Genomic DNA, 24,618 nt, shown 5'->3' on the forward strand with positions numbered 1-24,618 from the left:
GAAATGCAAACTGAGACATTTTTCAAAGCTCCAATAAAAAGGAGAAAAGGCAGAGGTAAGACGACAATACCACAGGCCAAAGAAGACAAGAGCGAGACTGAAAGTGCAGTTTCAGACATTGACAGCGATTCTTCAGACTCCAATGATTCAGGCTGCTCTTTTCTTCATCACTAAATGAGGATGAAGAGCAGCCAGTGGTGTACAACACTGAACAACTAACTCAGCTTTCAAGAAAAACAAAGGGACTGTGAGGTGTTGAAGCTGAAGACTATTGTCCAGATCCATCTGCTCTTATAAGAGATGTAAAAAGGTGCATGAAGGAAGGAGCTTTCTGTGATCAGGAAGTGTACCGTCTTAGAAAATCCATGAGAAAAATGAGAAAACAAATGCGTGAAGATGAAGAACAGGACATGGTGTGATAGCTTCTTCTGTTTTTGACTGTTTCTATCATTTATGAGAGACATTAAGATTGGAGCTCTACACTTGAATGCTGCTAGAAACAGTCAGAAGAGAATGTGTCTGTCTGAGTTTATAAAGATAAAAGTCTCAGAGTCTCAGAGTGCTTTATTTAATAAAATAGACTGGAGAACAGAATGAGATGCTCAAGTGTTCATGAGTCACATGTCCTCTAATAGTGGAGGAGTAGCTCTATTGCTTTCACAGCAGTTTTCACCAATTCTATGTGGAGAGAAAGAAATAGTCAAAGGATGTTTTTTACAAATTACAGCAAAACTTGAGAATATTTTAATGACTTCTTTAATTATTTACGCTCCTACAAAAGCAGATGAAAGAATAGATTTCTTCACTGCTTTTAGTGCTGTCCTTAAAGATATCAAATCAGAAAAGTTTTTCATTTGAACAGCACAGAGAATGAGAAGAGAGATCCAAATCACTCAGAAACACATCCTGCTTCACTGAAAGTGCTTCCACAATTAGTAAGAATGTTTGATTTATGTGATGTGTGGAGGAATGGACATCATGAAAATAGACAGCACACTTGGGCACATAGTAAGAATCATTTTATTTCAATGGCAAGGCTTGATAGATTTTACATGTTTCATTTTCAAGCAGATTGTGTCAAAGATTGTAACATAATTCCTGTTGGGTTTTCAGATCACTCTTCTGTTATTTGTACTATAATTGTTAATTCTGTGAAGATTAGGAGTGCCTATTGGCATTTTCATACGTCCCTTTTAAAAGATGAGACATTTATTGAAATCTTTTCTTTTGTTGGAGGAATTTTAAAGAAGAAAAACATCTTTATTCTTCACTGCAGCAATGGTGGGATTGTGGCAAGATTCACATTAAACAATTATGCCAAGAATACATTTTTAATGTCACTAAAGGAGTTCCTGAATCCATGAAGAAATTAGAGGATGAACTAACAGACCTGTTTAACACAACAGCAGCTACAAGCAGTGATCAATCTGGTGATCAATCTGAAACTCGGAAATCAAACACAGATTTCCTGGCTGATCTTTGAGGAGTGAAAGCACAAGGAGCATTCATTCATTCAGGTTTAATAAACATTACACAAGTGGATGCTCCTTCTAAGCTTTTTTAGTCTAGAACAGAAAAATGGCCAAAGTGAAATTATTCATTCACTGAAAAATAATGCAGGAGAGGAACTTTATAATCCAGTGACATACGTAAATACATACGTTCACTTTTATTCAGAATTAAACAGATCATATAGAAGTTAAAGATCTCCCAAACACTGATGAAGACTCTAATGCTATGCTTGAGCTCTCATTGTCACAGAATGAATTATACACAGCGGTAATGAGTTTGGGAAGTGGAAAGACTCCAGGTATTGATGAATCCCAGTAGATTTCTGTAAATCTTTGTGGTCTGTGATAGGTGATGATGTTCTTTTGGTTCTTGATGACAGTTTGAATAAAGGTTTACTCCCATTAAGCTGCAGAAGAGCTGTAATTACTGTGTTACCAATAAAGGAGACTTGCAAAGAAGAAGCAACTGGAGACCAGCATCACTTTAGTGCACCCATTATAAAATACTGTCAAAGGCATCAGCTATACGATTGAGTAAGGTAATAGGTCAAGTAATACACCAGGATCAACATTTTTGTATAGAGAATAGATCAGTTTTTGACTATATTTATTTGGTTAGAGATGTTTTAGAAGTAATTGGGTATTAATTGTGGACTGATCTCTTTAGAGCAAGAGAAAGCGTTTGACCGTATACAACATATTTAATAAAGCTTTTAGAAATGTTTGGTTTGAGCCCAGCTTCTGTAAATATGATCAATGTTTTGTACAGAGACATTCAAAGTATATTAAAAGTCGACGGTGGTCTGAGTGCTGCTTTTACAGTACAGAGAGGAGTTAGACAGGGATGTGCTGTGTCGGGGATGTTGTACACACTGCCTATCCAACCTGTGCTGAATAAACTAAGCTCTGAGATAAAGGGTGTGTGTGTTCCTCATTGTGACGTTTCTCTGCATCTTTCTGCTTATGCTGATGATGTTGTTGTTTCATATCGAATGCGGAAGATATTCAGAAACTGGATTTTATTGTAAGTGATTTTCAGAAGATCTCCTCTGCTAAAGTCAACTGGGGAAAGAGTGAAGCCCTGCTTGTGGGCAGCTGGAGCGGTGTCCCTCCCAAGTTACCTGGAGGTTTGACATGGAAGAAAGGAGGCTTGAAATACCTCGGGTGAAGATGACTGTGTTCAGAAGAACTGGAATGACACGCTTGAGAAAATCCAAGGACTTCTACAACAATGGAAATGGTCACTTCCCCAGTTATCGTATAGAGGCCGCACACTTATAGTTAACAGCTTGCTGGATCCTCTATATGGCACAAGCTGGCGTGTGGAGACCCCCCTATTGGTTTACTATCGAATCTTCAAAGAGAGATGGTCAATTTGTTCTGGGACAACCTACACTGGATCCCTCAAAGTGTTCTCTTCTCACCAAGAGATGAAGGAGGTCAAGGCTTGGTTGATCTTGTGAGTAGAGGAGCAGCGTATAGACTGCAGGTCATCCAGAGACTATTGTTTGGGCCCAAGAGTCTTGAAGAGCCGGTGGTTTTTGTCAGGAGATGACACTCCAGGATTGATGGACATATCAGTGTCCAAAACAATGCCACGATTGAGAGACATTGTTGATAAAAGCAGGCACTGGACTGAGTGAATCTTGCTAAATGTATGGGAATAGGATCAGTAAGGTTTGCACAGGAACTCTGAGATAAACTGAGTGTGATGTTGAATGAAAAACACTGCTGGAGAGTTCTAGTCGGGATCTTTTTATCCCAGATGACGAGGAGTTTTCCCTGATATCAGAATTGAAGCTGTTGTTGGAGATGTTGGGGATAATAGTCCATCGCTGTGTTTTAATGAAAGTGCTGATGTTAGTTCAGCCGAAGGTGAAATATTTGACAGAGATATTGTGGAAATAAATAACGAGCACATTTTAAAAGACAGAACTGACACGGTATGGAGAAACACACTGGCAGTAGAAGAAGTCATGAAAGCAGAATGGAGAATGATCTATAAAGCAGCATTGATGAGAAGAGGAGGACACTTGCAGTGGAGAATATTACATGCTGCTGTAGCTGTGAACACAAATGACACTCTCTCAAACAAACACACAAGCATGCATGTACACACACGAATACAGACTCTCTCACACACACACACATGCACGCACAAACACAGACACACGCACACACTCACGCATACACACACACACTAGCACACGCACGTGTAATATAGAGACACACAGAGCAGTGAACACATGCACACATACACGCACAAACAGATCTCTTTTTTTACTCACATACTGACACACACACTCTCTCTTTCTCTCTCTCTCTCACACATACACACACACACACACACAATCACACACACTGCTGCTGACTGCTCCTGTAGAGGATTCTAGGTAAATCTCTCGTCAGTCTTCAGCTCAGTTTCACTGATGATCCAGGATAAATCCTAAACCCAGGGCAGAGCGGCTCAGTGAATGTGGTCTGGACTGAGTGGATGAGGCTCATTGTGTCTCTATAGATGTTGTAGAAGATCAGAGTTCCTGCACTGTGATCCACAAACACTCCTATTCTCCTGTTGAGCGCCTTCACTGGGAGATCAGTGCGTGTGTTATTGTGTCTGAATGAGAAATTGGAGGAAGAGCAGCTCAAACTCCAGGACTGAGCATTAGATCCAAACCAACACTCAACACCTCCTCTCTTCCTCCTGATGCTCTTATATGACACTGATATACACACACCATCATCTCCACTCCAGTCAATCTCCCAGTAACAGCGTCCACACACACTCTCTCTGCACAACACCTGATAAACACCATCAAATCTGTCTGGATGATCAGGATACGGCTGATTCTCTCTCACATGCTTCACCTCTCTGTTCTCCTCAGACAGAATGAGACGAGTGTTTGCTGTGTTTGGATCCAGAGTGAGGAAACAAACATCTGAACACAAGAACACACACATTTATAACCACAGCTGTGTGCGTGTGCCTGTGTACAGGCGCATGTGTGTGAGAGAGAGAAAGAGAGAGAGAGTGTGTGTGTGTGTGTGTGTGTGTGTGTTTGTTAGATTGTATGTGCGCATGCGATTGTATGTGTTCACTGCTGTTTGCGCATGTGTCTGTGTGTGAGAGTGTGTGTGTGTGAGAGAGAAAAAGAGTATGTGTGTGTGAGATAGACTGTTTGTGTGTGTGTGTTCATATTTGTTTGCGTGTGTGTCTGTGTGTGTGTGAAAGAGTGTGTGAGAAAGAATATGTGTGTGCGAGTGTGTCTGTGTGTGTTTTTGTGTGAGAGAGAATGTGTATGTGAGTGCGTGTGTCTGTGTGAGAGAGAGTGTGTGTGTGTATGTGTGTGTGCGTATGTGAGTGAATGTGTGCATGTGTGTGTGAGAGAGTATGTGCGTACGTGTGTGTGTGTGTGTGTGTGTGTGTGTGTGTGTGTGTGTGTGAGAGAGAGAGAGTGTGTGTGTGAGAGTGTGTTTGTGTGTTAGATTGTATGTGGGCATGCGTGTGTTCACTGCTGTTTGCGCATGTGTCTGTGTGTGAGAGTTTGTGTGTGTGTGTGAGTGTGTGTGTGTGTGTGTGAGTGTGTGTGTAGTCCTACATTTGCGTGGTCCTGCTGTAATCCTCGTGTGTCCTCCATGATCCAGACTGTAAACACACACAGATGGAGAGAATGAGCTGTTTCGTTTCCCCCTCAGCTAATAAGCTAAAGCTAGCACTGAGCTGCTCAGCTACACGCTCCAAACTCTTGAGCTAAAACACACAACACTTGTTGGTTGAGCCGGGATCCACAATGAATGTAACACAGTGCGTTCTTTTCCTCTGCTGTTGGTGAAGCGAGCGCAGATACTGCTCATGTTGATGGAGACACCCTGCTGCAACATTCATTTATTACAGTGATCACACTTAGCTTTGCCTTCGTTCTTCAGCACATGCAGCCTTTGAGCACATGTTGCAGTCCATCTCTAAACTATGTTCAGATTATTAAAGCTGCTCGCCAGCGCCCAAGTTCCTGACAGATTAGCAAGTGAAAAATACACATGTGTGCACAGAGAAGAGGAATCCAGATGTTGATTTTAGAACAAGAGTCTGAACATTAATCCAAGTGTCTGATTCCAGAATCTGAATCCATCTTCAATCCCCAACCCTATTCCTGACCTGATATTGTAGGATTCTTCAGCAGAAATGGAGGAAGAAGTTTCTCTGCTCAGCTCAAATGCTGAAACTGTACAGTGTGTCCCGCTTAATGTCACTGTAACTGAGCCAATACACTCCAACATTTACAGAGGAGATTCATTTCACACTCAATGATTTGCTCTTCATAGACATGACTGGAATACTCTACAAGCTGTATCTTCTGTCTGTCCTCACCCCATAACCCTCACAGAAAACTGAAGCTGATCACAAAAGAGCTTTCTAGTGTCTTTTTAAAGCCATTCAGTGTAAAAGCACAAGGCCAGTGATGCTCCACATACTTGAGTTTGTCCAGTGTGTAGTTTGGATCCTCCAGTTGTTCAGAGAGCAGCTTGACTCCTGAATCTCCTGGATGATTGTAGCTCAGATCCAGCTCTCTCAGGTGTGAGGGGTTTGAAGTCAGAGCTGAAGACAGAAAACCACAGCCTTCCTCTGTCACCATACAGCCAGACAATCTACAAACACAGCAATAGTCCACATCACACAGTTGGACAATCACACATCTCTTTGTGTTGTGAAGATGCTGACTGCTGTTTCTGCTCATGTCAACAGCAGTGATGAACACACTCATCCTGATCAGCTCTCCTTATTGATCGAGCCCTCGCATCAGCAAACACACACACTCACACACTCAACAAGGACTCGACATCATCTGTAGAAGGTTACAGAGCATGACATGTTACACGTGTTATTATATATATTTTTAGTTATTTTATTGTAGTTGAACCTGGTAAAGTTTTCAAACAGTGAACTAAGACTGCAACTATTAGTGAAATCTATATTAAAGGTCTTCAAATATGATTTAGATTTACAGTAATTGTTTTTCATGTTTAAATCTGATTTATTCTTGTGTTTAAAGAGTTTGTCATTCCTCTACTTCAGTGTCTCAGACTCATTCAGAAATGATTATTAAATGCTGGATTAATGCACAAGAGAGTTTGGCGAACACGTTTTACACCATTTCAAATATATATTATATGTGCGGCTGTATAAGTCACATACAGCGCTCAGCATAAAGGAGGACAGCCCATTCTGAAAACCAAGACTTTCCTCCATTTCTCAGTCAATATAGGCAGTGTATTCTGCTGCATTTAAACAGAACACATTTATTAAACTGATTTATTCATGAACATCATATTTTAGTCACCAAACATATTCAGAAATTGAAAGAATGCAATTAAATTCAGGCTAAATACTGCAAAAAAAACTACGAATTTTCAGATTTTTCCATTGTTTTGCTTTTCTTAATTTTTCCTCTTTTTAATTTTGTATTTAATATTTTTCTATAGCACATAGATGTGGTTGTACTTGTTTTTAGACTGTTATCATGAGTTATTTTGTTAGATGAGCTCCAGATTTGGCTAATCTATTGTATATGCACAAATATAATACTGTAGAGCTACCTATTAAACTATGAATGTAAAAGAGAGATTAGTGAGGGGTGTACTTATATATGCTGAGCACTGTATATTGTTCACCCAGAGTGTTTACATGGTCACACAGCAGTAACACAACAAGCATTGAGTTTGGGCGAGCTTCTGCAGATGGACATTGCTGTACACTGCCCTTGATGGGTGAGTGGGGGAGTGTCTGTTGTCTCTCAGGTGTGAATTATTCATGAGCATTGTCACTCACACATACAGCTGAGATCACCCAAAACAAACTTAAAAAAACGTAGATCATTGTAATGTTTTCTCTGAATGAGAGAACAGAATAATTTCACATAATTGTGCAGTAAATATTCTAGTCTACAAGACTGCTTACTCTAAAGTCTTGTTCAGGCACATTCAGTGTGGTTTTTGCAGGGCTGGATTAACCAATGGGCCTTATAGGCACAGGCCCAGGGGCCCATGCGCACTAGGGGCCCCTGCAAGAGGAGAGAAAAAAAGACAATTTCGGAGTGTCTTTTTTGGCTAATTGCAAATAGCGCATGTAGTTGGATGCCTGATTGATAGAGACAAGATGAGTAAAGAGTTGCTGAACAGTACAGCCGCAGTGGCGCACCTTGTAAGGCGCACAGTTCCATTTTTTGACGCGATTAATTATAAACTCAATTCGAATCCACCATCAGCTGAACTCGTGCTACTTTTTTTTCTCCCCATTACATATCAGATTGGAAATATATTTATTTTTAACAGGAAGGAAACATTTTTTAAAAATAACGCAAATGTGATATAAAGTCACAAGTGTCTTGTGGGTATTTAATAATGTTTAGCCTTATAGGTGCCTCCCTCTCTGCAAAAACTATATTGCTCAGATAACTGTATTTCCTCTGAGCAAAAAAATCGCGATCACATATTAATATTATTATTATATTTAAACTGCTTTTTTTCTTTAACTAAACAGAATACTGTAATTGGTCAAGCGCGGAAACGTCAGTTTTGTAATAACCCGCACTAAACTGAGCGGACTGTAGTGTAACGTTAGTATTGGTCATAGATCAAAAATGAGTGGACAAGTGGATTTAGCAAACGCGAGAGAAAGAGGAGGCATCTTTATTGAGGCATTTTCCATACACACCATCTTTAAACAGCCCCTTGATCAGGAGAATGAGGGTACAGAAGAAGACGTTATGGTAACTTTAAATGATGAGTAGCTAGCATAAACCAGGCGGAGAAGGCTAATGGCAGCGCAGCGCGGACTGGATTCATCGTGTGAGAGAAAGACAGAAAAGGAGAGAGAGAGGGAGAGAGAGAGAGAAAGGCCCAGAATATATATATTTATAGTTTTATTAGTATTTTTATTCAATGCTTTGAAAAATAAGTTAAATCTTTGTAGACTATAAATACATATGTACTATATATCATTTATTTAAATATGTGGGCAACAAATTATAGATTCATTTTATTTAAAAATTATTATATTATTCTTATTTTTTAAATTCAACTATAGGGGTGCGGCCAGTTAGGGTGCCTTACAAGACAATGTGCCCAGGGGCCCCTGAGTTCCTAATCCGGGCCTGGGTTTTTGGGTCTTATTTCAGCTACATTTGTTTCTCCAAAACCTATTAACCACACATAATATTTATTTCTAAAACACAAGCATGTACATCAATACTCTCACATATTATTGTAGCTCAGTTTGTGTTGAATACAAATAAAACACATTTTGGCCAGTTCTGTGTAATAAGTAGCTGAAATCAGCACAGATGTCAGGGCATGTCAAAACATCTCAGGGGTCCCAAAATCACCTCAAACCCCTGAGGGTTAACTACAGGTATAGTATGGGCAGTGTGAAACATAATCACTGATAAACCAGAATTCCTGTTATCTGGGGTTTAGTAACACCCAGGGTTAACATGTTCAAGCATAAAGAGCTCTAATATGAAGCTGTCTGACTGTAGTTATTGTAGAGTGGAGAATCATTTACCTCAGTGTCTCCAGTTTACAGTCCACAGTCTTCAGTCCATCAGAGAGAAGCTTCACTCCTGAATCCTGCAGGTCATTGTTACTCAGGTCCAGCTCTCTCAGCACACAGTTTGAGGATTGTAGAGCTGAAGACAAACTCTCACAGCACTGAACAGTGAGATTACACATGGCCAATCTGAGAAAGAAGAACACATTACTAAAACCACACTGTTAATGTGATCAGTCTGATGTAACAAAACAAAAAAAAAATCAATCAATCAATCAATCAATAAGGTGTTTAAACTCAGACCTCAGTGTCTCCAGTTTACAGTGTTGACTCTTCAGTCCATCAGAGAGCTTCTTCACTCCTGAATCCTGCAGGTCATTGTTACTCAGGTCCAGCTCTCTCAGCACACAGTTTGAGGATTGTAGAACTGAAGACAAACTCTCACAGCACTGAACAGTAAGTTTACACCACTGTAGCCTGTGTAGAGGACAAACACAATATTTACTACAGGTATAATATGAGCAGTGTGAAACATAATTACTGATAAACCAGAATTCCTGTTATCTGGGGTTTAGTATCACCCAGGGTTAACATGTTCAAGCATGAAGAGCTCTAATATGATACTGTCTTACTGTAGTTATTGTAGAGTGGAGAATCATTTACCTCAGTGTCTCCAGTTTACAGTGTTGACTCTTCAGTCCATCAGAGAGAAGCTTCACTCCTGAATCCGGCAGGTCATTGTTACTCAGGTCCAGCTCTCTCAGGACACAGTTTGAGGATTGTAGAGCTGAAGACAAACTCTCACAAGAATCGGCAGTGAGTTTACATGTCATCAGTCTGAGAAAGAGCACACATGACTAAAAACACACTGTTAATGTGATCTGTCTGATGTAACGAAACAAAAAAAATCAATCAATCAATCAATCAATCAATCAATCAATCAGGTGTTTGAACTCAAACCTTAGTGTCTCCAGTTTACAGTGTTGACTCTTCAGTCCATCAGAGAGAAGCTTAACTGCTGAATCCTGCAGGTCATTGTTACTCAGGTCCAGCTCTCTCAGCACACAGTTTGAGGATTGTAGAGCTGAAGACAAACTCTCACAGCACTGAACAGTGAGTTCACAGCGCTGTAGCCTGTGTGGAGGACAAAGAGCAACAAAATCAGCAGTAAGAAATGAGTAGTGTTGAGTGTTCATGAGTCCAGTCTACTACTGATAAAAGTAACACTGGAAATAAACTATATATATATATACTGCTCAAACAATAAAGGGAACACTAAAATAACACATCCTAGATCTGAATGAATGAAATATTCTTATTAAATACTTTGTTCTTTACACAGTTGAATGTGCTGACAACAAAATCACACAGCCATGATCACTGGAAATCAAATGTATTAACCCATGGAGGACTGGATTTGGAGTCACACTCAAAACTGTAGTGAACTGCAAGAATTGCTGACACACTCCAGACACATGGGCATTTTCAGAACAAGAATATTATTTCATTTAAATCTGCTCTTTTTATTGATTGATTTATTTAAACTACATTTAACTCAACTAAACCTGTATTTCCCCATTCACGTGACTGTAATGAATTATTGAACAGATTATTAATAACTAATCAGAGAGCATTTTACTGAGCTCAGTGTAAAGATTAGTGTTTAGGCCTACAGTAAATGTAATATTAGAGGCATGTCTGCAGCGAGACGGCAATACTGTGTCTAAAATTACACTATTTCTCTGATCAAAAAACAAACACAATTATCCAAGAGCAACACTGTGTTAGATTTGAGCAAATACACATCAACAAATGTCCTATTCAGCTGGTGGAGCACAGGGATTTACAGGGATTTGAGTTATTTTCCAGGATAAACTGTAAAGCAAATGAAGTAGATTATTAAATAAGTACAAATGTTGTTTGTGTGAGTAAAAAGTCAAGAAAAGTTTGTTAAATACGTTTAGAAATGCTGAAATAAATGAGCAAATAAGGAAACAGAACACTGCCGCCGCGTCCCCATGCAGTAATATGGTGTATCAGCGATCTCACAGGGGGACGATATGGCCAGCTAAAGATTTTCTGTTAAAGCAGGGCAGTGATTCACTAAACTGATCTGAGTCTTCAGTGCAGACTGATGTGTGTCTTCTGTGATCAATCAATGAATACTCACAGAGCTCTTCTGCAGTTTCTCACAGCTGCTATCAGTCTCCGTCTTCCCACATCTGATGTGTTGAATTTATTAGAGTCTAACTCATCCAGCGGCTCCTCTGACATCTCAATCATGTAGGAGATTGTTGAGCAGTGAGCAGGAGAGAGTTCCTCCTCTGAGTGTTTGTCTGATTTCACAAACTCCTGAATCTCTCTGGCCAGAGTCTGATCTTTCACCTCCAGCAGACAGAGGAACAGATTGATGGATCTTTCAGCTGAGAGATGTTTACCTCTCTTGATCTCGTCTTTAATGTACTGTGTGATTCTCCTGATGTTCTCTGAGCTCTCCTCCGTGTGTGTCAGCAGATCCTGGAAGAGTCTCTGATTGGAATCCAGTGAGACGCCCAGCAGAAACCGCAAGAACAGATCCAGATGACCATTACTACTCCAGACAGCTTTAACTACTGCTGAACTGAGCAGATCATACAGAGACTTCTCAGAGCTGGACTGTAGATATTGATTATATGAATATTCACTGTCATAAATCACCCTCAGCGGTTCTCTGTTCTCTGTTAAATGGCAGTAAAACACAAAGAAAGCAGCCAGAAACTCCTGAAAGCTGAGATGGATGAAGCTGTAGACTTTCCTCTGATGAATCACAGATTCCTCCTTGAAGATCTCAGTGCAGATCCCAGAATACACTGAGGCGTCAGTGACGTCTATGCCGCTCTCAATCAGGTCCTCCTCATAAAACATCACATTGCCCTTCATCAGCTGTCTGAAAGCCACTTCAGCAAGTTTGAGAATCACTCCTCTGTTGGACGGCAGGAGTTTCTCTGGATCTCTCTCTTCATACTTCGGCTTCCTCATGTTGATCTGAATCAGCAGGAAGTGGATGTACATCTCAGTCAGAGTTTGAGGGATTTCTGCACTCACATCTTCTTCCAGGAGCTTCTGAAGCACAGTGGAGGAGATCCAGCAGAAGACGGGTATGTGGCACATGATCTGGAGGCTTCTTGCTCTTCTGATGTGGGAGATGATTCTGCTGGCTTGATGCTCGTCGCTAATTCTCTTCCTGAAATATTCCTCCTTCTGAGGCTCAGTGAATCCCTGAATTTCTGTCAGACGCTTGATGTATGTGGAGGGGATCTGATGGGCTGCTGCTGGTCTGGAGGTGATCCAGATGAGAGCAGAGGGAAGCAGATCTCCTTTCAGGAGGCTCCACATCAACACAGCCACTGATGAAGATTCAGTCACAGCACAAACTTTCTGTCTATCTGAAAAGTTGAGTGTGATTCTGCTTTCATCCAGACCATCAAAGATGAACACAACTCTACACTGCTCATAAATCTTGGGCTCCAGATCTTCAAGTTCAGGATGAAAGTCCAGCAGAAGTCTGTGAAGACTGTACTGATGATCTCTGATTAAGTTCAGCTCTCGAAATGGAAGCACAAACATGAAATCTACATCCTGATTGTCTTTTCCCTCGGCCCAGTCCAGAATGAACTTCTGCACAGAGACGGTTTTCCCGATTCCAGCGATGCCTTTAGTGAGAACAGTCTTGATCTGGGCTTTCTCCTTCTTGATCTGTTCCTCATGTCCTGCTCCAGCTGAGGCTTTAAAGATGTCATTGCAGTAGACTGGAGTGTGTTGTGAGGGTTTTGTTCTGGCTCTTTTCTCCATCTGTAAAACCTCATGTTCTTCATTCACTCCTTCACTCTCTCCTTCTATGATGTAGAGCTGTGTGTAGATCCTGTTCAGGAGGGTTTGAGTCTCTCCATGGTTGATTCCCTCAAATAATCTCTCATACTTGTTCTTCATGCTGGTTTTGTGCTGCTCTTTGACTCTCTGAAGTTCATCATGTTCTGGTTGGAGTGAATCCTGCTGCAGGTCTCCAGTCTGACCATCTCTATCCACACTGCAGGAACAACAACAACACAAAGAGTCAATGAGTGCCAGTGTAAAGATCCTCTAGTGAAGCCATGTGTGTTTTCTCTGAACCAGCTGAGACACAATACACAGATTTAATCAGATTTAATTTAAACACCACACACTGATCTCTTGTACTGCTCAAAATGCTGTAAACATTTAATAGTACTTGTCATTTATTAAATGTAACACTTCAATCATTTGATATCCTTTATTCATAATGATGCTGGATGCTCACTGAAGACATTTAAAATCTTTTAGGATGAAAATGTGAGAGAGCACAAGTGTAACACTGCCGGTCCTACACCACCCAACCCGCTCCGAGCAGGGATCCAACCGGCTACCTTCTGCATGGGAGTCGGTTGCTCTACCAAGGAGGCTAAAGACCATGGCCTCTGGCGTCTGTCACTAGAGCAGCTTTAGAGGTCAGAGGAGTGAGGTTTACCTGCACAGCACTTCACTTGCTGGCCTCCGTTACAATAAAGACTGTGTGGTGTGTTTGTCTCACATAACTTGTTCATTCATCTCGTCTAAAATCTTTCTCTTGATTGTCCACACTTTGCTGACTATTGTAAAAGCTGGTAAACTCACTCCTCTAACTCTAACAGTTTGAGTATTAATGCTTTATTAGTACTTCACTAATGATCAGATGTGAGTGTGTGGACATTTAGTTTTAAAGTCTCCTGTAATTGTAACACTTGTTAATGTCTGATCTTCTAGAAACACAGGATCATATAAATGCTGCAGTGTAATCATGTGTGTGTAGAGATGATCTACCTGACAGCAGGTCCTGTGTTTCCACTCTTAAATTCTATTGGTGGATTCATAGACGCGTCACTCTTCATAGACACACAGCTGAGCTCTGCTTCTGCTCTCTTTTGATGAACTGAACTAAAACAGAGAAGATTAAATTTGAGCGCTGCACACACTGCACAAACCTAATATTATTCATTCTTCATTTACAAAAATACTTAAGTTAATTTCCTTTATATTTGAACAGAAACTGTCTGAATGTGGAAAATATCAGCAAACACAGATCAAGGCTCATTTCTAGTAGAGAAAGCCCAACAGAAATGCAGCACTATTAGAGCAGATTAGAGCTGAAACTAATCATCGAATCACTGAATGAAGTCCACAGTGTAGGTGTGGGAGGAGCTTAATCATTCAGGCGAGTCAATCATCATCACATGACTATATAAGCAGCAGTATAAACTGCACTGTGTCAGCTGACTGTTATTCCCGCCTCCAGCAGCCCCTTATCCTCCTCCTCATCACTCAGTCTTCAGAAGGTCACTCATTGGGGGTTTGTCTGCAGAGCTCCAGTCCAGACTTTGAGGACAGCAAGACAAGTTCATTTACCATCATCTATCATGACTGAATGAGCAGGAGAACTCGAGAAATATCAATTCTAGAAACCAAATGTGTTGATCAGCAGCATCTATGAGGCCAACACAACATGATGATGACTACGCTTCAGTGAAAACAGACTCAGATCAGAGGAATGGCTGATCAGTACAGCACAAAAACAGCAGGGGAAAGTGTGCAGGAAAAGCCCTTTATGGCAGGAGATCGGGAACACTTAAGTTTAGCTCACAATTCATACTATTAACTACCGGCTTATTATCTGTGTAATGTGAACATATGAACTGCTCATTAGTAGTCATACAGTATGATCTTATTGTGGACCCAAAACCTAAACCCACCTTCTACCTCACTAACTATTAATAAAGCGCTGATTGGTTTGTTAACACCATCAATTGTGGCCTGAAGTGTAAAGCGGAGATCTTCAAGCACTATCCTGCAGAGCTCAGATACAACATCTAACATCTGAAACCCAACAGATCCACAACACTAATTACCTGATTCATTTATTATGAAAATACTCATCAGTTGCAGATATTAAAGAGATGATCTACCTGACAGCAGGTCCTGTGTTTTCACTCTTAAATGTTATTGGTACACCCATAGACGCGTCACTCTTCATAGAAACACAGCTGGGCTCTGCTTCTGCTCTCTTCTGATGAACTGAACTAAAACAGAGAAGATTAAAGTTCAGCGCTGCACACACTGGAGTCAACACAGCAGATTTACTCAACATTTCATCATTAAAACACTGTTTAAACAGCACTTCATGATACTTTTCATGATGATTGTACACAATCTTGCTGCCTGTATGTGTTAATATTCAGACAGATTAAAAACACAACTAACAGAGAGTAAATATAATATCCTGTAGAAAATAATCATATGAAATGTCAAGTGTAGGTCTAATACCTGCATTCTGTAGACAAATCCTGATCTCCAGCAGCGTGTGTGTTACCCATGATGGATCTGAAGAGTTTGATCTCCAGCAGAAACTCTAGAAGAAACTGATGAACAATCACAGATCTCCAGTCATTGATCAGCCTTCATAATTCAACTGAATGCAGGTGTTACGGTTTAACTGGTGACCGTGTTAACTGGTGTCCCTTTCCAGATGTAAGCTATTCCCGTTTGCAGATTGGCAGATTCGTCACTTTTTCACAGCAACAAAACATGTCCATACCAAATAAAGATTATTATTAGTTGGTGTCAGTGTCATTGTGTGCATTATTGATTTTAATATCTGTGTAGCAGAACAGTATATAACCAAAGTAAATAAAAAAAAATTAGAATTTACATGTCTTTAACAGGATTCGAACCCGTGTAGTGAAAAGGTTTCACACACGTATCAATCAACTTATCTAACTGAGCTACTCAGAACTCCAAACGAAGCAGTCTGTTTTAATATCTTTGTCAGTTAAAACATGCCTTGCTGTGGTTGTGGACCCGTGTTAACATGTTTCCATCAATGTTAACATGTTTACATGCTGTTTAGTTACATGTACTCGCGTTAACGTGTTTCTACAAACTCTCCCGCTGATAGAATAGCTCTCTGTGACTAAACGATGCTTCATCAGTTGCTCAAACCATGTTTTTTCTTAGTTCTAGACTCATGTCTACCTGTGCCTTTGGAGTCGTGTTAACTCGTGACCCATGCTCATACATGTAACGTAAATAAAGATTTTATCCAAAAAATGAATACAATGACGATATTATTATGCAACATATTCTGCGAAAAATCCGGGTGAGCCTAATCATAGCTTTATTTCTGCTACAAAAAGGTTTTTCAGCAAACAACTTCTATTATATGTAGGCTATAGAGGAGGATATAAAAAGAAATGATATATTCAACTCTCTAATTAAATGCACCTTATGCAGCTAATCAGGTCTTTTAGGCTTATTTGAAAACTTAAATGACGTGTTGACCACAGTTGAACAACGCTCAGTGAGAATACTTTTTTTCCACAAATTCTTTTTGTTCTAAAGAAACATGTCTGATTGCTAGCAATCATCAAAGAGCAAACTTTTTTTTTTTCAAATAAATACTATGCTTTTAAAAATAAACTTTTCATACATCAAGAATACTAAAAATATGTTTATTTAAAATGTTTTATATATAAAAAAACAGCTTGAGGAGAGAATCAGTACATTGGAATACTATTTTTTCAGAAGGATCATGTGACACTATTAATTATATACATTGTATTAATTTCACAGTATTACTGCTTGACTGTATTAATTAAATAAAGCTGACACTATCAGAAGAGAATTTACCATACCAACCTAAAAGCTATGAAACAGTAGTGTATGTTTAAGATGTTACTTACTAGTCCTATTGTACTTTGGAGAGGTTGTCTGACAGGAGGATCCCTTCAACTCAGCAGAATTCTCAGCAGACCATCAGCGTACACCAATCTAAGAATAAAATAAGCAATTTGTTAAAAACCAAAAATATATATTTTATATTTCCAGGTTTATAGGAAAGAAGAAAGCTAAAGCAGATTTAAAATGTAGAAAAAAATAAAACCTTTTGACAATTTAATGGCACAACATACCCTAAACTAAGCACGCTCAAATGGTTAATTTACATAAATGACAACTGCTGCTCATTATACCAATATTAACTGTTAAGGATTCATTCATTCATTTTCTTTTGGGCTTAGTCCCTTTATTAAACTGGGGTCACCACAGCGGAATGAAAGGCCAACTTAGCCAGCCTATGTTTTACGCAGTGGATGCCCTTCCAGCTGTAACCAATACACACTCATTCACACACACTTATACACTATGGTCAATTTTAGCATACCCAATTCACCTATGTCTTTGGACTTGGGAAAACCGGAGCACCCGGAGGAAACCCACGCCAACACGGGGAGAGCATGCAAACTTCACACAGAAACGCCAACTGACCCAGCCGAAGCTTGAAGCAGCAACCTTCTTGCTGTGAGGCAAACGTGCTACCCTCTGCGCCACCGTGCTGCCCTGTTAAGGAATCAGATTAATATAAATGAATTGACATGTTTATTTAGTGTCTGACACATTAAATATTGCATTTTTAAATATTGTTTCATTTTAAGATTTATTTCAGAATTAACTATAGAACCGGATATATCGTCACATTTTCATGCACAGCAGCATTTCCAAGAACATAGAAAAACAGAATATAGGCCAACTGAAAAAAAAAATAAATAAAAAAATTCTGAGGGTATAATCTTGGATAAAAATATCACAGTTTCACAGTATTGTGATTACTGCTCTGAAATGTGTTTTTTTTTATCTCTGTGTAAAAAACAGCTACTTTTCCCCCATTGAACACAATATGTTTTGTTTTAAGAAACATTTAAAATATTTTGTAACAGTAAACATGCCAGGCTAAATAATAATTTAATAAAATAGTACTATCTTCATTAGACTCAAAAACACTGATTTCTTGTGAAGGCATAATGAGCTATTTGTTTTTCAGATGTTTGCTGAATCGTGAGCTGACCAGTAGCTTTTGATGTGGAGGGTCTTTTGCTGCTGTAAATAATGTTGGACTATTTTTTTAAGTCTTTGATAACGCGCTAAAAACCATATACAATGCATCCGGAAAGTATTGATAGCGCTTTACTTTTTCCACATTTTTAATGTTTCAGTCTTATTTCAAAATGGATTAAATTCATTAATTTCCTCAAAATTCTACACACAATCCCCATAATGTGTGTTGACCCGATTTTAGTTAATCATTTACAAGTCAATATTGCCTATATGGATTGTAATTTTAAAAAAAAATTAACATGTAAAATTGCAGTGTTAAATGCAATGCCATCAAACATTTTAGACGCACCAGTGCAAAAAGCTAGTCTAGAGCACTTGGAATGCTGGTGTAGTTCTAGTTAAATTCAGTTCAGTTAAAGCTGTATATGCAACAGGTCTCAAGTAGAGGATATAGTATTTAACTAATCTTAACAACTAAACATTTACGAATCTGTATTAGCCAGCTCATGTACTACAATGTAACATACTGTATATTGCCACCTTGATACTTAAGCTTTCTTTAAAATATTTTGTGTTCAACCGATTAATTAATTCTTTCATTTAATTTTTTCTGTGCAATAGTATAGCTTACACTGGTGTATTTGTATGGACCCCCCAAAATAGCGGAGGCCACTTTCTGGCCACCCAAGTATAAACTTCTAGCCTAGCCACTGTGAACTACCTGTCTGTCCTGCTCCAGAACTCTTTGTCGGCTGCTTGTATGTCTGGATACAGCTGCACAAGTCTTTTAACACTGACAAATACAGCCTCTGCACATCCTCACAACCAGGAGAACAGAATGATCAGGAGGACCTGAAAAATATAACCAACTGAAATCAGTTGAAATGTATTTTGTCTTGTAATGATGACACAAAAATAAATTATTTTTCACAAAGGATGTGCTGTTACCTATGAAACATTCTATGAAATTAATGAATGATCTTTTTGATCCTGTTTCCTTGATGTCATTCACTCAGAGATGGTTTGGACATTTGATTGTATCTAAACTGTAATGAATTTAAGTTACACAAACATTGATAGCAGGACCATTGATCTTGTAACTTATACAAATTGTTAAGTATTGAACAAGTCTGCAACCAAACTAGTCAAGTTAATAATACTAATCTCAACTCAACTATGATTAGTTGTCTTGTTTCTGCTGCCCAGACGGTCTCTCCACCTGCTGATAAAAAAAGGAAAAAGTATGGTATTTTTACAACAATGAAACTGCAAACAACTTAACTATAAGGGGGTAAGCAGTGAGCATCTTTTATTATAAGCAATTTACTGAATACTTTGTCACTGGTATTACCTAAAAACCAAACGTCCCAAGTTTGGCTCATAGCTGTCCACACATCTGCCCAGTAGCTTGTGGTAATACTGAAGACACTGATCAGCTGGTCCAATTGAGTTTGGAGTTGAACTGCAATCAGGCATCCAATACTGCAAAGAAAGAGAAACTCACTTTGGGTTAACAAATAATGTAATCCCACACATTTCAAGTAATTGTGCAGTTAATTCTCTTAAAATGAATGAATGAATTCTCTTATTGAATTTTCTGAGAGCTTATGAATATATTTTGTCTTCCCAAAATAGCATGTACTGAAACACAAAATTATATAAATATAATTTAATAAGAGCGTGACGTGGTGGCACAATAGGTAGTGCTGTCGCCTTACAGCAAGGATGCTGACTCGAGCCGCAGCTGGATCAGCAGGCATTTCTGTGTGGAGTTTGCAAATTCTCTCTGCGTTTGGTGGGTTTTCTCTGGGTTCTCCGGTTTTGCCTACAAGTCCAAAGACATGGGGAACAGGTGAATTGGGTAGGCTAAATTGTCTGTAGTGTATGAGTGAGAACAAGCGTATATGGTTGTTTCCCAGTGATGGCTTGCAGCTGGAAGGGCATCCACTGCGTAAAACATATGCTGGATAAGTTGACAGTTCATTCCGCTGTGGTTACCCCAGATTAATAAAGGGACTAAGCAGAAAAGAAAATGAATGAATGAATGAATGAATGAATGAATTTAATAAGAGTTAAACTGATCTGTTAACATGTCTGTCAGGAGCTGATCTACCTGTTGTCAAACTGATGAAAATGTTTTCTCAATTTACTTTAACATTTTTGTGTTTGTTTATGTTTTTATAACTTGCAGCCATTGTTAAATTTAAAAAAGTATTTTAAACATGCATGGACATCTAAATGCATATAGGGCACATATCTCAAAACATTATGAATATTTCCAGATAAATCAATTTTGAATTAAAATGTATATTAATCTCCAGACTTGCATCTCCCTGATCTTTTTAAAAGAACGGCCATTCGTTTGCTCATCACTGTTTGACAAGTGTCTGGCAGTCAGTCAAAAATATACTTACATATAAAGATGTTCATCAGCTACACAGCACTTAGGTTAAACTTAGACCTCCTTTTCAGTTGATGTGGAAAACAAAAGCAAAAGAAAGAAAAAACAAAACGACTGAATACAAGTTGCATATCATGCCTGTACAAATCAAAATGTATTCATTTAGGGCTTAAATTGACTTGTTTGAGGATGAGTTAAGGTGTAAGGGATGGGTGAACAGTGTAAATATACATGTAATTCATAGCTATGATGTAAAGCTAAATTTTCAGCATCATTACTCAAGTCTTCAGTGTCACTTGATCTTTCAGAAATCTTTTTTTAAGATGTTGATTTAGTGCTTGAGGTTGAACTAATATAATGGTGATTATCAAATGGTGCTGATTTGCTGCTCAAGAAACATTTCGGATTGCTATCAATGCTAAAAACAGATGTGATGACAAATAATTTAGTGTAAACTTTTTTCTAAGATTTAATAAATCAATTAATCATAAACAATTAAACAAAATGAAAATCACAAATATTACTTCATTAGCAGCAAATCTATATATTTATTAAGTTCTGAAGAATCATGTGATGTGAAATTTAATACCACTAACATGTTTCAATGTCAAAACTTTCTTAAAACAACTGCAATAAAGACAAGTAACAGATGCATAATATATAGACATGTAACATGTGCATAATGATGTGCAATGGAAATTCATATGAATTAATCCTCTGCTTAAAGTTACCTGTCTTTCCTGCATCTCTGTGATCAGCTCCCTTCAGAAATTTAGGAATCTTGAGTTATATTTTCTGTAGCAGGAGGTTATTCTCTCACTCCTGAAACCACAGAACACTTTTTTACTTAACATTTAGTTTAAGATACCATGAAATATCAAAACACGATTGAACTTTTGATTCACGGTCCTTTACAGTAACGTTACAATGCGTATTTTAGACTACATATGGAGTGCATTCAATAAAACATTGACAAAACCTCTCATCTACACATAAAGAATAAATAAAAGTCAAAACTTTAACAAACAAGTTTAACAAGAGCTAACATTAAGTAAGTTAACGTAATATTACCCCGACGCTAACGTTACCAGTGCTAATATGCTAACGGACTTTTACGAAGACTTACCACTCTTATATAACATAATATTCAACTGAATATTCATCAATTGCCAATAATAAATGTGTGAGGAACAGTTTTATTTAGTAATTGCTTTGTTTTAGGGACTAAACTTACCTGAAAACAGTCAAAACGGCAGCTTGAGAGAAGTCGTGTTGTGTCTTTTAGGTGGTGTCGTGTCGTGTTGTAGCTTCGTTTCCCATAGCAACATCCTCTCCGCTCCAGTGTTGGAAGCAAGACGCGCGCGCGCACATTAAAGTCTTGCAGTATTACATTTATAAACATGATCACTCCATAGACAATTTAAATAATAACCTTGTATTTTATATCTTGAATTTAAAATGTATTTAGCAGTTTTATATACGCTATTATCTTTAAGACGAGCTTTATAGCCTACTAAACTGTTACAAAACAAACACTTTATTTGTGCATTCACTGTCAAAAATAAATAACCAATAAATATAAATGCAAGTATATATAAAACAAAGATGTCACTCTGTAAAAAGGTGTTTATTTTAATTAAACAGCCGAAATGCAGAACATACTTGATTTTTACACTGGGAAAAATGTATTAGAAAAAAACACAATAAAAAAAGCAAACAGCAGTTAACACCAGAAAAAAACAACGTTTTCATTATTAAAGCATAACAATAAAACTTTTTATATTTTAATGAATTGAAATCATGTATTGTAGGCATTTTGGTCAGTTTTACTGCATTAATGTAGGCTATTTAAAGCTGGACCGACCGACGCAGTTCACATGATGCATGTCGCGTTTGTCTAATTTATTATGCACGCAAAAACTTACTTGTAAACCAAATATGTTGCCGGATTCTTTCATGGGCATGAGAGATCAAGTGCTTATGAAGTGCTTCGTCGGCCTCTGGTCGTTAACCGACGCAGAGCCGACGTTTGTTGAGCTGGAACAATAGAACACACGACCGAACGATCATGCGTATGTTTGGCCGACCATATACCGATGTTAGAATTAAAGGGGCCGACGTGTTGACCTTCGGCCGACGTCGGCCCAACGTATGTGTGCTGTCTGGGCAGTGCTCAAGGACACTTAACAAACAAAGAGAACAAGAAAAGCAATAACCTTAAGAAGGTGGTGAAAATAGGAGACGAATAATACATAACAAGTATGACATAAATAAGAACAAGTGATGAAACTCATTCTGTCTTTCAATGAGTGCTTATGTGCATTTAGGAGAACTAGGCAGCACACTCAGGGCTGCAAGATGGATTTAATTTAGTATTCTTCTTATTAAAATATATCTGAATGAGGATCAAATGACTAAGTTGGTCTTTAAGAATGAAAACCAACCTGTTTGTTCCTGCAGATCTTCCTGTTTGACTGTGAATGTTTCTTCAATCTTCACATCTTCACTCTCCTCTTTAATAAACGCCATCTTTATAACAGTGTGGAGATCAGTCACTTCAGCAGTTTTTCTCTGCGTTTGGACACTTTATCCTGTTTAAAAAAATAAAAACATTAAAAACGTCCTGATTAAAATAAATAAAACAATGAACAGAATCAAAATAACTTCTCTTCATTACTTGCTTTAACAGTTTCATATGAGAGTCATTACCAAAAATAAATTAGGTAAGTCTGAGCAAGACACAATGAGCTGATTAAAACTAGTACTCCATTTCTTATATATAGTGATTTGTCCTTAGAATGGAATGACATTATGCTTTTTAATAAATTAAACCTTAATTAAAACACTTATTACTCACATTTCAGTTGCTTTATTCAAACAATAGCCCTAATTACTGTGAGTAAATAGTACTTCGTTGTAAAAAGGGTCAAAATAATGCCAACAGCAGGTTCATAATATAGCATCGGATGAAAACCCTGAAACTTTATTCAATCGCTTTATATTTATGTAAAGGTTTTAAAAACAAACCTTTCTCCAGCTGAATCAAGCGCAAGAGCGGCGCAGCCTAATGACGTCACACGCCACGCCAAAATAAAAGTCTTTTGTTTTTAGTTTTTTGCCACTTACTGTTGCAGTCATGACTTGTTCAAACATTTCTCTCCCTAGTTTTCTACTTGCTCTCTCTCTCTCTCTCTCTCTCTTACACACACACGCACACACAATCACACAGATGTTCAGTATTTGAAGTTGATCAAAACATTTAATCTAAACATTTTAAAACAACTTAAAGAGGTCATTATCACTAAGTGCCTTTGAGACATCAAAATAAAACAAATAAATAAAGTTTAAGACTTTTTAATTTAACCACATAGTTGTTGTATTATTTAGACATTAGACTGTAAAAAATGAATGTTGGTCAAGCTCCTGCACTTTTTACAATTAATCTACTAACAGAAAAACAGCAAACAAACCTCAAATTGTGTCAACACTGTCAAGGACAAATTTAAAGTATATCTTCATTTCAGTGTGATTAATAAATGTGTATTTTCAGAAAGGTCATGTGTCCCTTTACAAACCCAACTTTATAGATTATTTAAAAAAAAAAACCATTCGTAATAATGAAATATTGGACAAAACATTAATTTTCAGATAAAATATGCAATCGTTGCACATAATTTTTAAAATAAAAATCCAAGATTTAAAATATTTAGTCAAACTTTCAAACATTATTAACTGGCCCTTATTGGTTAATTAAGACATCATACAAGATGTTTTGCTGAGGTTACAAATAATTTGTTCATTTTCATAAAATAAAATTTGTGTGACATTCAGCAACTGTGAGACGGCATTCTTACTACTTGTTTTAATGTTTTTTGTGGCAGTTTATCAATACTGCCTAGAATACAGGATACAGCAGTAATTCTATTAATATTAAACATTGTTCATGTATTTTTCCTTTTTAATTTAACAAGTGCATGTGTAAACTTTGAAGTATAAAAATGCCACACAAATGAATATGATCAAACTTTTTATTATATATTTCACAACATTTAATACATACAGTGCACATCTAATATTATAAGCAAACAGTATAAAACAAAGTATAGATTTTATTACACAAACACACACACACACACACACACACACACACACACATATATATATATATATATATATATATATATATATATATATATATATATATATATATATATATATATATATATATATATATCAGAGCTTGA

General features: G+C 37.9%; 4 protein-coding genes and 1 long non-coding RNA gene across 19 annotated transcripts in view; 2 read left to right on the forward strand and 3 right to left on the reverse strand.

Moving 5' to 3' along the window:
* The window catches only part of LOC796311 (zinc finger MYM-type protein 1), an 854,498-nt gene that overhangs the window by 783,652 nt on the left and 46,228 nt on the right, over positions 1-24,618 (forward strand). The gene's annotated exons all lie outside the window — the stretch shown is intronic.
* LOC148682203 (uncharacterized) overlaps positions 1-24,618 on the reverse strand; it is a 429,467-nt gene that overhangs the window by 383,807 nt on the left and 21,042 nt on the right. The gene's annotated exons all lie outside the window — the stretch shown is intronic.
* zgc:113135 overlaps positions 1-24,618 on the forward strand; it is a 1,020,739-nt gene that overhangs the window by 325,188 nt on the left and 670,933 nt on the right. The gene's annotated exons all lie outside the window — the stretch shown is intronic.
* Positions 1-24,618, reverse strand: part of LOC101886882 (gastrula zinc finger protein XlCGF57.1-like) — a 513,813-nt gene that overhangs the window by 128,282 nt on the left and 360,913 nt on the right. The gene's annotated exons all lie outside the window — the stretch shown is intronic.
* On the reverse strand, positions 998-21,692 carry LOC137490894 (uncharacterized). Of its 15 annotated transcripts, none has more exons than XM_087248442.1 (21): positions 21,609-21,692; positions 21,106-21,196; positions 20,388-20,437; positions 19,692-19,798; positions 19,325-19,455; positions 19,149-19,195; positions 18,922-19,019; positions 18,695-18,825; positions 17,312-17,478; positions 16,824-16,911; positions 15,409-15,503; positions 15,051-15,164; positions 13,912-14,025; positions 11,228-13,123; positions 10,018-10,191; positions 9,721-9,894; positions 9,361-9,534; positions 9,073-9,246; positions 5,985-6,158; positions 5,111-5,157; positions 998-4,450 (listed from the first exon to the last, which is right to left on the reverse strand). In XM_087248442.1, exons 11-21 carry the CDS (start codon positions 15,456-15,458, stop codon positions 3,924-3,926), a joined length of 3,618 nt encoding a protein of 1,205 aa, XP_087104568.1. In that variant the 5' UTR covers positions 15,459-15,503; positions 16,824-16,911; positions 17,312-17,478; positions 18,695-18,825; positions 18,922-19,019; positions 19,149-19,195; positions 19,325-19,455; positions 19,692-19,798; positions 20,388-20,437; positions 21,106-21,196; positions 21,609-21,692; the 3' UTR covers positions 998-3,923. The 15 variants fall into 15 exon arrangements, with proteins under 15 accessions (XP_087104568.1, XP_087104550.1, XP_087104549.1 ...); XM_087248424.1 differs by having other exon boundaries at positions 17,407-17,478; positions 18,695-18,842; XM_087248423.1 differs by having other exon boundaries at positions 17,407-17,478; positions 19,692-19,989.

The sequence above is a fragment of the Danio rerio genome, chromosome 4 (assembly GCF_052040795.2).
Source record: "Danio rerio strain M-AB ecotype USA chromosome 4, GRCz13ab, whole genome shotgun sequence".
Lineage (NCBI taxonomy): Eukaryota > Metazoa > Chordata > Actinopteri > Cypriniformes > Danionidae > Danio > Danio rerio.

Bases quoted from the DNA above. Each gene is read 5' to 3' on its own strand.
- LOC137490894 (XM_087248446.1), bottom strand. From the start codon at position 15,458: ATGGGTAACACACACGCTGCTGGAGATCAGGATTTGTCTACAGAATGC. The intron at 15,165-15,408 runs GTATTAGACCTA...TCTCTGTTTTAG, and splicing joins GATTTGTCTACAGAATGCAG to TTCAGTTCATCAGAAGAGAG. The intron at 4,451-5,110 runs GTAGGACTACAC...TCTTGTGTTCAG, and splicing joins TACAGCAGGACCACGCAAAT to ATGTTTGTTTCCTCACTCTG.